Genomic DNA, 13167 nt, shown 5'->3' on the forward strand with positions numbered 1-13167 from the left:
AAACCCTGGCCATGTAGGTCTTCGTCGTTAATGGTGCGCATATCGATCCACAGCGCATACTTATCATTAAAGAATTCTGCGGGGGATATCTGATCACCAAACTTGCGCTTTGCCTCCCTGTACACGTCTGCGGGCTTTATTCCCTGGGAGTAGACCTTGTTTGGAACGCCGTTGATATTCACGCCAACGTTGGTAATGTTGGGGTTGTGAAAGGCTTCGGATTCGCGCTTACCGGCCTCGTAGGGTTTGGCAAACACCAACATCAGCCCCGTGAGACTTCTTCGGGGAAGGTTAATGCTTTGGTTGATAACCTCATCCGTCTTATCCAAGAAGCTAAACGTCTTATACATCACTACGTGGTCGTAAAGGAATGCCTTTCCGGAGCTGTATTCCATGCCAGCGCTACGGGCCAGCTCTTCGCTGTATACCGTTTCGTACTGTAATTCTAAGTTGGTAATAGAGTATGGGGTTGTCGTGGTAAGTGCAGTGGTCAGCCCACCAATGATGTTATTAGCATCTGCTAAAGTTACTTCAAACTGCAGTTCGGATAACTGTCTTGGGTAATAGACACCGTGATTCGTAATCACTTCAAAGTCCAGTGGTATGACATACTTGCTACCATAGGCGGTCTTTATTCGCTTTGCGTCTGCCACTGCGGTTTCTCCGCTGCCGTCAGTAGGTTGCGTTTTCGTAGGTGTGCGGACCTTACGTAGAATGACACTACCAATTCCTTGTTCTATCCTTTGCGCGCGGTCAAAGGCTGTCAACCATAAGTCTTTGTACGTGGTATACAGATCGTACCTATTTAAGTCCAGCAAGGATTCCCCGGCGAACTTTACGCGCATCTTAGAAACGATGTTGCGACCCACGTTGTTAACGATAATCCTTTCATCTGTGGGGCTTGACTGCACCGCTAGGTCAAACCTTAGCGCCAGGGTACCGGGTACTAGGACTAGGTTATCCGTTAGGCGGGGCACGCCTACGTACAGCGTTTCCCCTGGCTTTGCGCTGCTGGGGGTAAAGGTGACCCGGTGAAAGGTGCGTTCCGCTTTCAGCCCGCCAACCTGCTTAGGTAATACGTTGGGATTTAACTTTGAGCTTATCATATATAATGGACGTAGAAGGAACGGATTTCGATCCCCTTACCGAAGAAGGTCAAGTAGACATTAACGACGAAGAATATGAAACCCTGCTGCCGGAAGCAGATAAGCCGGGCTTCCTTGAAAAGCTACGTCGCAAGTACGGTCCAAGGGCCCGCGGTGCCTTACGTAGCCTTACGGACAGGTTCAAAAGGGAAAACCCCGGCAAATCCCCCCCACCTTACATGCGAATGGATGACTTAGGATTAGTTCCTGAAGCTCCTAGCAACGAGTGGTTGCAAAAAGTACAACGAGAAATGGACGAATCCATGGAAGACCAGCCAGACGACTTTGAAAGGCTTCAGGAGCTACTACCCGATTGGATGCCTGAAAAAGCGCAGCTAATGTTCGAAGAAGACGAATACGGCAGGGAAGTAATTATGGGTAGGCTTGCCAGAAGCGGCGCTAAGGTTTACGTCATCCGCGATGGTAAAGGAAGGTTCTTTGCAGACCCCCGAATTCCTCCAACTTTAATGGCAGCTATCGGCGAAACGGTACCCCAAAAGCTACTTACCGACGTGCGTAAGAGATATCCTAACGCCAGTTCGACTCTCTTAGAATTCCAACGCGGTGACAAGGGTCAAATCCAAATTCGTTACGTGGGCAGGGAAAGGTGGTATGACTTTTATCAAAACAAAAAGTCTAACGCACTTAACAATGCCTTACCGAAGGAAATAACGACAGCATTAGGTATGCCTGACTTATCCGTGCTGTCCAGCTTAACTAGTAAGGAAACAACAAGGCTAAGTACGCGATTCTTCAAAAGTCTTAGGACCCCCAAGGCTACCAGTCGAATGCATGCCATCTCCGGAATTCTGGATAAGGATCAAGGAAAGCTCGCAAAAATACAAGCTACCAAGGAAGACGTAGAGGAAAAGCTAACGAGTACGCCGTCGGGCAGCAGCGCTGCCCTGCAGCTGCAGCAGTCTTTAGAATCACTCAACATGGAAGAAAATGCGCAGCAAAGAATCATAGACGAACACAAACGACAACTTGACGAACTCACAGAGCAATTAGACGAAAAAAACGCTGAATTGCAGCAGCAGGCGGAACATATTGAAGATCTAAAACAAGAAATGGATACTAAGGACGAGGCGTACATAAGAGCAATACAGGAATTACAAGAAACTAACGAAGCGGAAGACGAGGACGCTCAGCACCGCATTAGCATGTTGCTGCAAGAAAGGGACGCTGCTAGAAGGAACTTCGACCGCGCAGTCATGGACGTTGGAGATAGGAACGCCGAACTTAGACGCGTGGGTGCACAGCTGGAAGCCTCGGTAATGCAAGAGCGGCGGTTAAACGCGGAAATCATCGTTAAAGGGGAGCAATTAAGACAAAGAGAGCAAGCCATAGAGAACCTGGAAAGGCAAATACAAACGCAACGGGAAATAATCGACGATCAAACCCGCGCCGACGGGGAAAGAGAAGCAGCTCGGGCGCAAGTAGGGTCCCTAGAGGAAAGGATTGCGGAGTTGCAGGCGCAAAAGGAAGGCTTGGAAAGGGAGCTAGGGCTTACCACCAGACAAAAAATACTAAGAGGCCTTCGGAGGTACGGCGTGCCGCTGGCGTTTGCCGTAGCGCTCGCAGGCGCTATTGCCGGAATTATGAATGCAATTAACGGTGTGGCTTCAGGTGCAAAGGCGCTTGGAAAAAAGGTGGGAAAAGAAATGGGGGAAATGGGGAAAAAATTAGGTGCGGGCCTAATAGCCCTGGGAAAAACAATGGCAGCCAGCATTCCCGGTCTGCTTGGTAGCGTTCTTAGCCTGGTATTAAGAACCGGCGGCGAACTGCTAAAGTTTGTGGGGAATAACATTTGGATCTTGGTCGTCGCTATTGGAGTGGTACTTCTGAAGAAGATGAAGGGTTGATCTTGTCCTTGTGTATTACTGGTGGCTTATCGTCGTCGGTCGCCCGAGGTGTTCTCGACTGGGGATAAGTAAAGATAGTATTCGCACCGCCTTGATAATTTGGTATCAGGGGCAGCACACTCATGGTGCTAATGGTCTTATGATTCCAAATAGCATCCGTCGGAGGACCGACTGCCGGAGCAGCATTCATTCGAAACGCGCCGGGACGACCAAGAGCACCATGGCTGGGTCGAACTTGAAGCTTCGCATATTGGCAATTGGCTACCATGTAAAAAGTCACGGGCGTTAGATCTTCTACGCTGGGTGGACTAGGCTGCGTCGAAAAGTGAACTGCATGCCTGCTGCCTTTCGTTTCATAAGGCGGCAATGGGGTGTTGGTTTCATCTAAAATTCTAAAGCCGAGGTGACACCCATACCCCGTACTGACACTAATAGTACACATTATCAATCCCAGGCCCCCAACCCTCACCCATAATCCAGTGTCCTGCCACTTGTCGCCCACGTACTCCTTTTCCTCCAAGTAATGGAGAAACCAATCTTCCCTTACGTGTGGATTCATATACTTAACACCGCAAGGGCGCTAATGGTCGCGTGATTGTAATCATTATCCCTTTGGTCATATATACTATTCACGGTAGCCGTCCCGCTGTCATCTACGCGTATTTGCAGCTTTACTTTTCCGTGGCAGTCAGCAACCATGTGAAAAGTCCAAACGGAAAGATTCTCGACGCTCGTCGTTGGCGGCTCTACGGAGAAATGCGCAGGCTCCCTGTTGTTTGTCTTATTTCTCATAGGCTGCAGTACGCCATTCTCATCCAGGAACCTAAAGCCGACGTTGGCATGGCTGCTCGTACCAATGCAAATACTACAAAGGATTAACTTCTTTCCTGAGTAGTTCAAATTCACGGACATGCCCGTGACATCAACCCAAGAGCTCTGGTTGTATTTTTTCTCGCCTGTGTAAGTCGTATAGACGCAATCTACTCCAGCTACGTAGGGGTTGTTCATCGCCATATATAATAGCTCAGACCAATGCTTGCGACTGTTAAGCCGGCTTTTAATAAGTTATGGTCATATTCCTCCTCCTTTTTAGGCGCTCGGTGTGGTTCTTTCTTAGGCGCTTGCGTATGGTGCGCTTCCTTAGGTGGTTGCGTATGGTGCATTTTTTTAGGCTGTTCAACAAAGTGCCTTCTAAGAGTGTCAGAGTTCACGTCATTCACCCCAAACTTCATATCCTTAGTAGCTCGTTGAAGTTTGTTGTTGTATCCTACTACAGAACCAGTATTTATAGATAAATTACTAGGCATTAACCAACAACCCGGGGCTACTGCATAGTCCAACCTCGCCTTAGAATTTTGTATAGCTAGTTGGTAACGCTGTACGCCCTTGCTAATGTCACCCTCCAAGATTGAACTTTCGAATAGAATCAAAGCTTCGGCTCGCGTTTCTTCTGCGGCGCCCGTATTTCCGATTATGCTGGATCGGGTGTTTACCTGAGCTCCCAAAATGGAATACACGTAAGCTTCTATGCTGCGGTTCAAACGGGCAAGGCCGGCTTTGGTTAGTCCTTTACCTTCTGGGGGTATGAAATTAAAGTATTGCTTCGTTTGCTCGTCGTTGGTAATCTTGATAATCAGCGGGTTAGCCCCTGCATACTTACCGCCCTCGTCTTTGAACAAAGGTCCATCGCGGTCTTCCTTAGTGGTTTTGGTATTTGGTTCAAAGAAGGTGCTACTGTCGTGAGTTTCTTTGTGATACCCAGTGTTCCATCGTAGATTCAATGCATGAACTTCCTTATCACTTAACACATGTCCACCAATCCCCCAATAAGCCCAAATATGCCCCAAGCCATTGTTAGCACCGACAGTGCATCTAAAGTCTTTTCCCACAACGTCAAACTCCTTACAAAGCCTGTTGTAGGCTGGAACGTCGTATTTATTGTCTCTTGGATAAAACGTGGCATCTCCCGGCAGCGCAATAACACCCATTTCATGTAGTATTCTTCTAACCGTGAAGTGGAAGTGAAACATGAATATTGAATTCTTCATCAAGTTTGCACTTACACCGCAGCCGCTAGTGGCACACCAAACCGCAAAGTTCAATTGCTGCGGCCAATAACGCATGTTAGGACCACTTAACCATTCATGAGATTCCTTAGCGGTGGTATGATTAATGGGTACGTCTTTGAAGATATCTCGCACCTTTAACGGAAAGGAACGGTTGTTAGAGATCCGCATGTTCAACGTTAGGTCCAAGCTTGGATGTTCATTAAACGTAACTGCGGGTATCGGATAAGTACTGGTATCAAGCAATAATTCCTTTGACCAACTGGGTTCAACATGCGTTGGCGAATGCTTCAGTTGATTGTCTATTTGCCCCACCAGCGTAGGCTTCAAGTCCGCATTGCTGTACATTCTGGAGCCGTTATAGTAAATACCGTCGGGCCTTCTTTCAAACTTACTAGGGTCTGCATGTGGAAACATCTTCCTAAAGGCCCTCCAGTTCCAATAATCCCTGTTGTCATGATGCGGCTGCGCCGCTATGTTATTTCCAAAAGCGTCGTACATTAGTATATAATGGATGTTATACCATCAGCACCTCCACTTTATCCTGATTTACCTAAGGAGGGACCTAACGAATTAAACGCTGAAAACTTCCGCTTGAATAAGGCAAATCTAATCCTCGCTTACTTAGAGGGTCAAACGAAACACTATGAGGAGGTCAGGAAAAAGTATGCCAGAGCCCGAAGCATACTACATAAAATCGCAATAACTTCAGGCTCCATGTCCGTGGCGTTAACAGGCACCGGCGTTGCTACCTCACTCACCGGCCCTGGAATAGTCGTTGGCGTTCCTTTGGCCAGCGTCGGCGCCGTCTGCGGCATCGTTTCCGCTGTTATGACAGGCATTATAAAGCAATTGTCCGGTAAGATATCCAAGCACGACACACACATAGCCCTGGCAAGAGCAAAGGCTAACACCATCGCCGACTTAGTCTCCCAAGCTCTGCGGGACCGCCGCATAGACGACACGGAGTTTTCTTTGATCCTCGCGGAGGAAAAGAAATACGGCGAATTAAAGTCGGGCAATAAAAAAACCATCGTGAAAGATCTTTCCGAGGAATCTCGCAAACAGATCTACCAGAAGGCAAAGGAAGATCTACAAAGAAAACTCGCTCAGTAGACATCACATGGGGATTTCGACTGCACATTTCATCTTCTCGGAATCCATTCTAATAGGGGGTGGTTGGGGTCTATTTTGTAAAATATTTCGTAAATTACGTCGGGGTAATAAGGAATATCCTTATCCAGCCGACAAAACATCCACTCGGCTTTTGTCATATCAGAAACCTCGGGAATAGACTTACCGGTAATTTCAGACAAAAGATAGGGAATAGCTTTGTAATATTTCCCTAGTTTTAATGTTTTCAATGTCTTCCGTAGGCTTTGTGGCGTTGGTTCTTCTAAATGGTCTATGATTTTCTTCTTTACTTCGTTGTTTAAATATACCGGTCGATAACCTTGGATATGACTCATCCAGTCTCTGAAGTATTTTATTCTTTTGTATGGAGTCTTCTTACGACCTCCATTGGCGTAATACTGCTCTCTGGTAGCATTTGGTACGGCATTACGAATATTCTTACCACATTCGTAACACTGCGCTGACGTGTCGTCTTCTATTTGCATTTTCTTACCACAACACCAAAAGGGTTCTGGCTTAGGTACGATAACTTTAGGTCTTAGACAAATTATGCAAAAGTCGTTAACGAACTTCTTACATTCGTGCATCGTATATTTATAAGATATTTTTTACCTCCGTTTGCAGTACCCAACAGAGCAGCAGTAAGGAAATCCCGTAAATCTGCTGTACCCGCGTTCGTAATTTCCCGGGTAAAACCCGCAAATATACGGCATCGATCGCGAGTCCCCCTTACTGCTGCTAGCATAATATCAGTAGAAAAATAAATTTGATTACATTTTTATCGGGAGTAAGTAACAATCGGGAGGAACGGAAGAAGAAAAGAAAGGACGTAGAAAGTAGGAAACAAAATATCACAAGGGAATGGATTTTGAAAAATGTACGATAAATTGTCCTCATGGAAAAGAATTAAAATATGGGTTGATAAAACTACAACTAATCCTATTTTATTATTATTTATAGAATGATAAATTAATTACAAACTCATCTCTCCCCTCCCTACCCATCAAAGAAAAAAAGAACGAAATATGAGTTTTTCAAGGTTTTCTGGGGTGGGGTGGGGGGGGGGGGATAACTTCAAATTAAGGCTTGATTACTGATGACCTTATGATTTTATTTTTCCTTTTCCGCTTCCTTTTTCTCAAAAATTTGTTGATATACGCTTTTGTTTTTAATCGTAATTATCTCGAAAATAACCGCTTTCCATATTTGAAATCACCATTAAATTTGGGTTGAAATAATCGTGATTCAAAAACAATGTTATGGATTGTTTCAATATAGTAGACAGTCTCCTCAAAGACAAATGACAAATGAATGACACAGAACTCTGAGTTACCTATATTATATATGTTCTCCCAAATCAAAATCCAGATTTCAAATATCAATTCAAGACTAATATGCAATATCTAACTACATAATAAATGCATCAGCTTACATTGTACAGTCACGTTACTTGTGCAAATACTCCGATCACCAAAACCATTATACACAGACACCTTGTATGTCCCAGTATCTTGTCTTGAGGCAGTAAATGTGAGTCTGCTATTGGCGGTCAGTCTACTTCCATTAGGATGAGTCCAGATGTACTCATAAACAGGTGGGTATCCTGTGGTGGTGACGTTTAGTAACACATTGTCTGCTTCCTTAACTGTTGTTGCATCAGGATGTATAGTACACGATGAAGGAACTGAAATTGTTAAAAGAAACAAGTAAAATCGATGTTCCAGTATTGATAAAGTAAAATAAGAGATCAACCTCCTTATCCCATCATCCCCTCTAAAATAAAGAAACAGAATTCTACCACTGTTTTCATTGCTAAGCGCATATCCACTAATTGAATGTAGTGTATCAGTGACCTTGTATTGACAGGTTTTATGTTGCGGCTATTCTCTTGATAAGCGCATAGCAATGAAAACAGTAAGTGGTAAAATATCTACAACTCAGCACATGCTAAACTAAGGGAAGTACATTTAAATGAATAATACGGTATGCCACTACGGATGGTAAATACCATGACAAACACATACAAATGGAATTCAGTGGAAGACGAGCCACTTTGTGGAAGTGTTACTGTTAAATATCACTGTTGTTCTTATGCACCTATACTTTGAAGCAAAGATACACTAATGAGCTGAAGGACTAATATTTTGATACACACATATAATGGTGTAGTAAAATCGCATGTGCCTTATTATACAAAAAGACCGTTAAAGTGCCTATGACACGTCTGAAAATATTCTCGGTACAAATTCTACATAATGTGAACTGTTCAATGACCAAAAAAATGTCATAGTTTGAGTGATGCATCTGATGTTCATAAAGGTTTTATCCTTGTCATGCAGTCCTTTGACTAAACGTTGTCGTTGATCGGATCATCCCTACGCCCCTAGACCGAGAAGGAAAACGGGTAAATTACCCGGATATTGCGTCATCCAAACTGCTCGCCAGTTTAAATCTTCGCTGTATGCTTGAGGCATGGTCTCAGCAAATTAAATGGGATTGAAAACAGTAGGCTCAAGACGTGTTAGATAACATATGCGGCAAACATGACCCTTTTCGGTCTAGGCGCGTAGGGATGAAGCCGATCAAATGACAACATTTAGTCGAAGGACTGTATGCTGATGGTGACATCAGGGGAGTCATCATTTAATATACAAACATGAACTAGTACAGCTAAATTTGCAAAGCATGATTATTGTTTCAGTAACACAGCCAGTACTTCAAACCACAAGGAACAAAAGATAAGCACAAATGACTTCCCTGACGTCACGGTCACTATAATCATACATGTATGACAAGAATAAAACTTTAAAACATCAAGATGCGTTACTCAAACTACGAGTGGTTGTTGGTTATTGAACAGCTTACATTATGTAGAGTTCCCCTACTTATTTGGAAACAGCAAATTAGATAGCTGCAAGGGGGGTTCCATATTTTATAGGTGTTTTAGCCAGCTTCAAACAGCCTGTTTTTTGTGGGGATTGGAGAAGAGGAGGGGAGGGGAGGGGCCGGGGAAGAAGAAAGGAGTCAAGATCGAGGGCCTGCCTCCAAATACTCCAAGGCCCAGTATTTTACTTATACTCCCCTTGATTTAGATTAATTTCCTGTTAAATATCACTGTCAAAACAAACCAATCAAAGTAAACCAGGAATGATCTCAACACAAACAAACATGGTAGGAAAAACGGCGGTCAAAATGCCAGATAGGTATTGCCGAAGTCTGTAAATGTGGCTTTGAAATACAGTTTGGAAATTTCAATAACACAGTGCATACTATATATAAAAGCCACATCAAGATTTAATATATCTTCTGTAGCCAATTCTGATAAGCCAAAACTACATGCTAACTTCGGATCATCTGGCACTACAGGTAGTTCAGGCGAGAGGAAATTTTGAAAGATCTATGAAAAGCTTGTTTGGCAAGAAAATAAAGATCCTGCAAAACATTTCCGTACTCTCGAAGTCCTAGACAAACTAAACATTGATGGCTTAAAAACTTGAGAAGGACAATATTTGACAAAACTCGAAAAAAGTCGTTATAGTTAATCCAAATGGTAATGCTGTTGTTCCGAAACCCAAATAAATCCTGTAGGTAAAATTCAGAGTAAGCTTACATCTCACCCAAAATATATATAGACTGTTTATATATAGTCGTCTTTTGCTCTTCCTTTAAAGTGTATATGACACGAAAACATTTCATCGTTTAAAATGTATAGTTTGTTAATAATAATAAATATGTCGTAATAAAATTTGTTTCAAAAGCTTATTTCTTGAGATATTTGAGAAAATTAAGCCCAATTTGTGACGTCATTTTGTTGACACGTACTCTAGATTCGGTAGAAATGCACTAAATATAAATTGTAATTCTTATAAAATAACAACAAAAGGCATATTCTATTCAGCTTCATTTGATAGCTTACGAAATACTCTTCAAATGGTGGGAAACTGAAAAGTGTACTACCCGAAATTAAGATTCTGCATTCAAACAAATTTCGTGTATTTGCAACTAAATCTGGAGACTTGTAAACAAAATGACGTCACAACATGTGCTAAATTTTCTTGAATTTCTAGAGAAATACGTTTTTGAAACAAATTTAACTGTGATATTCTTATTCATGCCAATAGAATACACATTTTAAACATTAAAATGTTTTCGTGTCATATGCACTTTAACAAAAATCTTAACTCAACATTTGATAAAACACAAAAAATATCTTCGAATTCAGTACATGTACACTTTCTTCGTCATCAGTCAAAGACGTGAACGCCTTGATTCTGATACAGAACTTGATATATCCTTGAACTTGATATCATTGATTAGCCACTTGATGATTGACACGATAGTTCTTGTCCAATCAGATTCTACATTCAAATTTTTAACATAGACTATGCAAAATACTGAGCCTTGGAGGCAGGCCCTCTCCTTTCCTCTTCTCCCTCCCCTCCCCTCATTTTCCCCAATCTCCCACTCCTCGCAAAAAAACAGAGGGCCGCTATGCAGACTAATGTTAAGGATAAAGGTGGGTAAATCCATGGGTGACTAATTATTATAAGGCAACTGAGAAATGAATGAACCAGAACATAAATTATCCCAAATGCACTTAATATATAAAAGGGACAATTACTGACAGTGCAGACACAGTGTGGACACACTAAGCTAACAAGGAGCACTTGTAGAATGTTAAACAATCACGACATAGACATGGCGAAAATCAAGGAGTTTTGTAAGGGGGGCTTTAAATACTGTTAATACTCTCTGCTGATTGGCTAAAGCCTTTTTGTTCAACTGGTCCTGGTTAGTGTGTCCACACAGCAATAACTGATCCACAAGACACGATAAGAGATAAACATACACCAATTATGATCAAAGAATATACTGTCCAATAACTGATATTACATGCATTATTACTTACATTGTACAGTGATGTGGCGTTTGCAAATACTCCGATCACCAACACCATTATACACAGACACCTCGTATGTCCCAGTATCTAGTCTGGAGGCAGTAAATGTCAGTCTGCTATTGGTGGTCAGTCTACTTCCATTAGGATGAGTCCAGATGTACTCATAAACAGGTGGGTTTCCTGTGGTGGTGACGTTTAGTGACACGTTGTCTGTTTCGTTAACTGTTATATTCTTATCAGGATATATTTTACATGACGAAGGAACTGAAATCGTTAAACAAATCAAGTAAAATCATGAGTGATTAACTAAGTGATTAACTTCCCTCATGACCACATTCACCAGCCCCTCTCATCTGTCACAAAACATAGAATTTGGAACATTAAGTTATTACAGAATGTATATTTATTTAGTATTATCATCATTACTATAGAAAAAAGTTTTAAAAGTCAGCCAATCAGTCAGTCAATGACAATTGCTTTATTTTTTGAAGGATGATTAATGCAACTTCAAGGACATTTTCATAAAAAATCAAGGACCTATCCCTTTTAAAGGACAATTATTATAAAAAAGTCAAACTCAATTAGTTTCCAAGGAAATGTCAAATTCAAGGAATTTTCAAGGATCTGTGTGCACCCTGAATTATAAGACATTGTAAGTGTTACTGAACCTTACAATCATTGTGACAAAAGTCTATAAGGTTACAAAAATAATAAATATAAGAAAATGAAGAAAACATAAAATAAAGAAAAATAATCTATATCAGTGGAAAACTGTCATTTTTTTCTAACTTTTAAAATAGAGATACGTCATGCATGTAGCATATTCCATATACTGCTTGACAAGCATAGAATATAAAATTTAGATAACACTCTTAGATACACAGCACTCGGGTATCTTTTTCAGTAAGAGCTGACATATGTTATTTTCAATTGAATTATTCAAATTGCATTCAACATCCATGGAAGTATTAGTATTGTGAAAATTAGGCATCTATATATTAATATACTTCACAAAATCATGTTCAAACATATTCAAAATGCCAACAATTAATTCATACTGCATTATATCTATCAGGAGAATATGTTTAAAAACATAAACATTGTTTTGTAGTTATGAAAACCTCTAAATGGAACTACTGATTTTCTGATATTTTTTCCTTCTAGCAAGAATTTGGTAACACAGATTGAAGGATATAAAGCAGGAAGTTATATCTAAGACATATTGCCTAATTTGCATATAAAAAGATATAACAGTAGGATAGATACAGGTCATCTGACTCAAGATGAAAACAATATCAACCCAACTGTAAACATGAAATATTTGTCATGCTACGTCACCATTATTAATATATAGGTATATGCAATATCTTGATGTTCAACAAAGTAATAATTCAATGTTTTTTTGGTTATTATTACTGTATGTTGGTTATAGTTACACATGCCTTCCGTGTATAATTTTAAATGCTCATAGTTTCGCAATCTGATAATTAATAATTATATCATAAGACATTGCTTGATTTGCATATGAAATAGACATAAACAGTTGGACACTAGTACAGCAACTCAAGATAAAAACAATATCCAGCTATAAACAAAGGGAAATATTTGTCATGTTAGATCATCATCGTCAACAATGTATGCTGTACCTGTATGTCTTGATCAACATCTAGCTTCCAATTTCTAAGCCATTACATGTAAAGTATTTTAATGAAGTTGCCAAGTTTATAGCAATACTAATAAAAATATTATTTGTTCTAAATAATAATACTATGCTATAGCTGTATTACCTATCTTTATTAACATTTGCAGACATATACATGTGGGCATCAAAATGTCTGGTGCAATACAAACATCAGCTTGAAATACTTAAGTACCTACTAAAAATACATAAATGTCTTCTAGGTTCTTCTGAGTTCAAATTTTTTAAAGGTTTAAAAAAATATAATATATTGTTAAAAACAAAATATGATTATCGTGAAATCCCAGTCATAAGTCCTGGGCTTATATTTACAGTATTTCTGATGGTTTTTGATGAACTAGCTAATAATAATTCCAGA

The 13167-nt window shown here is 40.9% G+C and overlaps 2 protein-coding genes across 2 annotated transcripts in view; one reads left to right on the forward strand and one right to left on the reverse strand.

The window, feature by feature from the left end:
- The window catches only part of LOC116302268 (hemicentin-1), a 134291-nt gene that overhangs the window by 108675 nt on the left and 12449 nt on the right, over window positions 1-13167 (reverse strand). Inside the window, exons 3-4 of the mRNA XM_089039809.1 lie at window positions 11120-11374; window positions 7643-7894 (exon numbers count right to left, since the gene is read on the reverse strand). Of these exons, the coding sequence (XP_088895935.1) occupies window positions 7643-7894; window positions 11120-11374 (507 nt within the window). The remainder of the gene's footprint in view (window positions 1-7642; window positions 7895-11119; window positions 11375-13167) is intronic.
- Window positions 1331-3322, forward strand: LOC148905675 (uncharacterized). The gene is made up of 2 exons (XM_089040239.1): window positions 1331-2908; window positions 3164-3322. The coding sequence occupies exons 1-2, from the start codon at window positions 1331-1333 to the stop codon at window positions 3320-3322; spliced, it is 1737 nt and encodes a 578-aa protein (XP_088896365.1).

Source organism: Actinia tenebrosa, unplaced genomic scaffold, assembly GCF_029948245.1.
Source record: "Actinia tenebrosa isolate PJP-AT-01 unplaced genomic scaffold, QUT_ActTen_1.0 PGA_scaffold7__59_contigs__length_16204524, whole genome shotgun sequence".
Taxonomy (NCBI): domain Eukaryota; kingdom Metazoa; phylum Cnidaria; class Anthozoa; order Actiniaria; family Actiniidae; genus Actinia; species Actinia tenebrosa.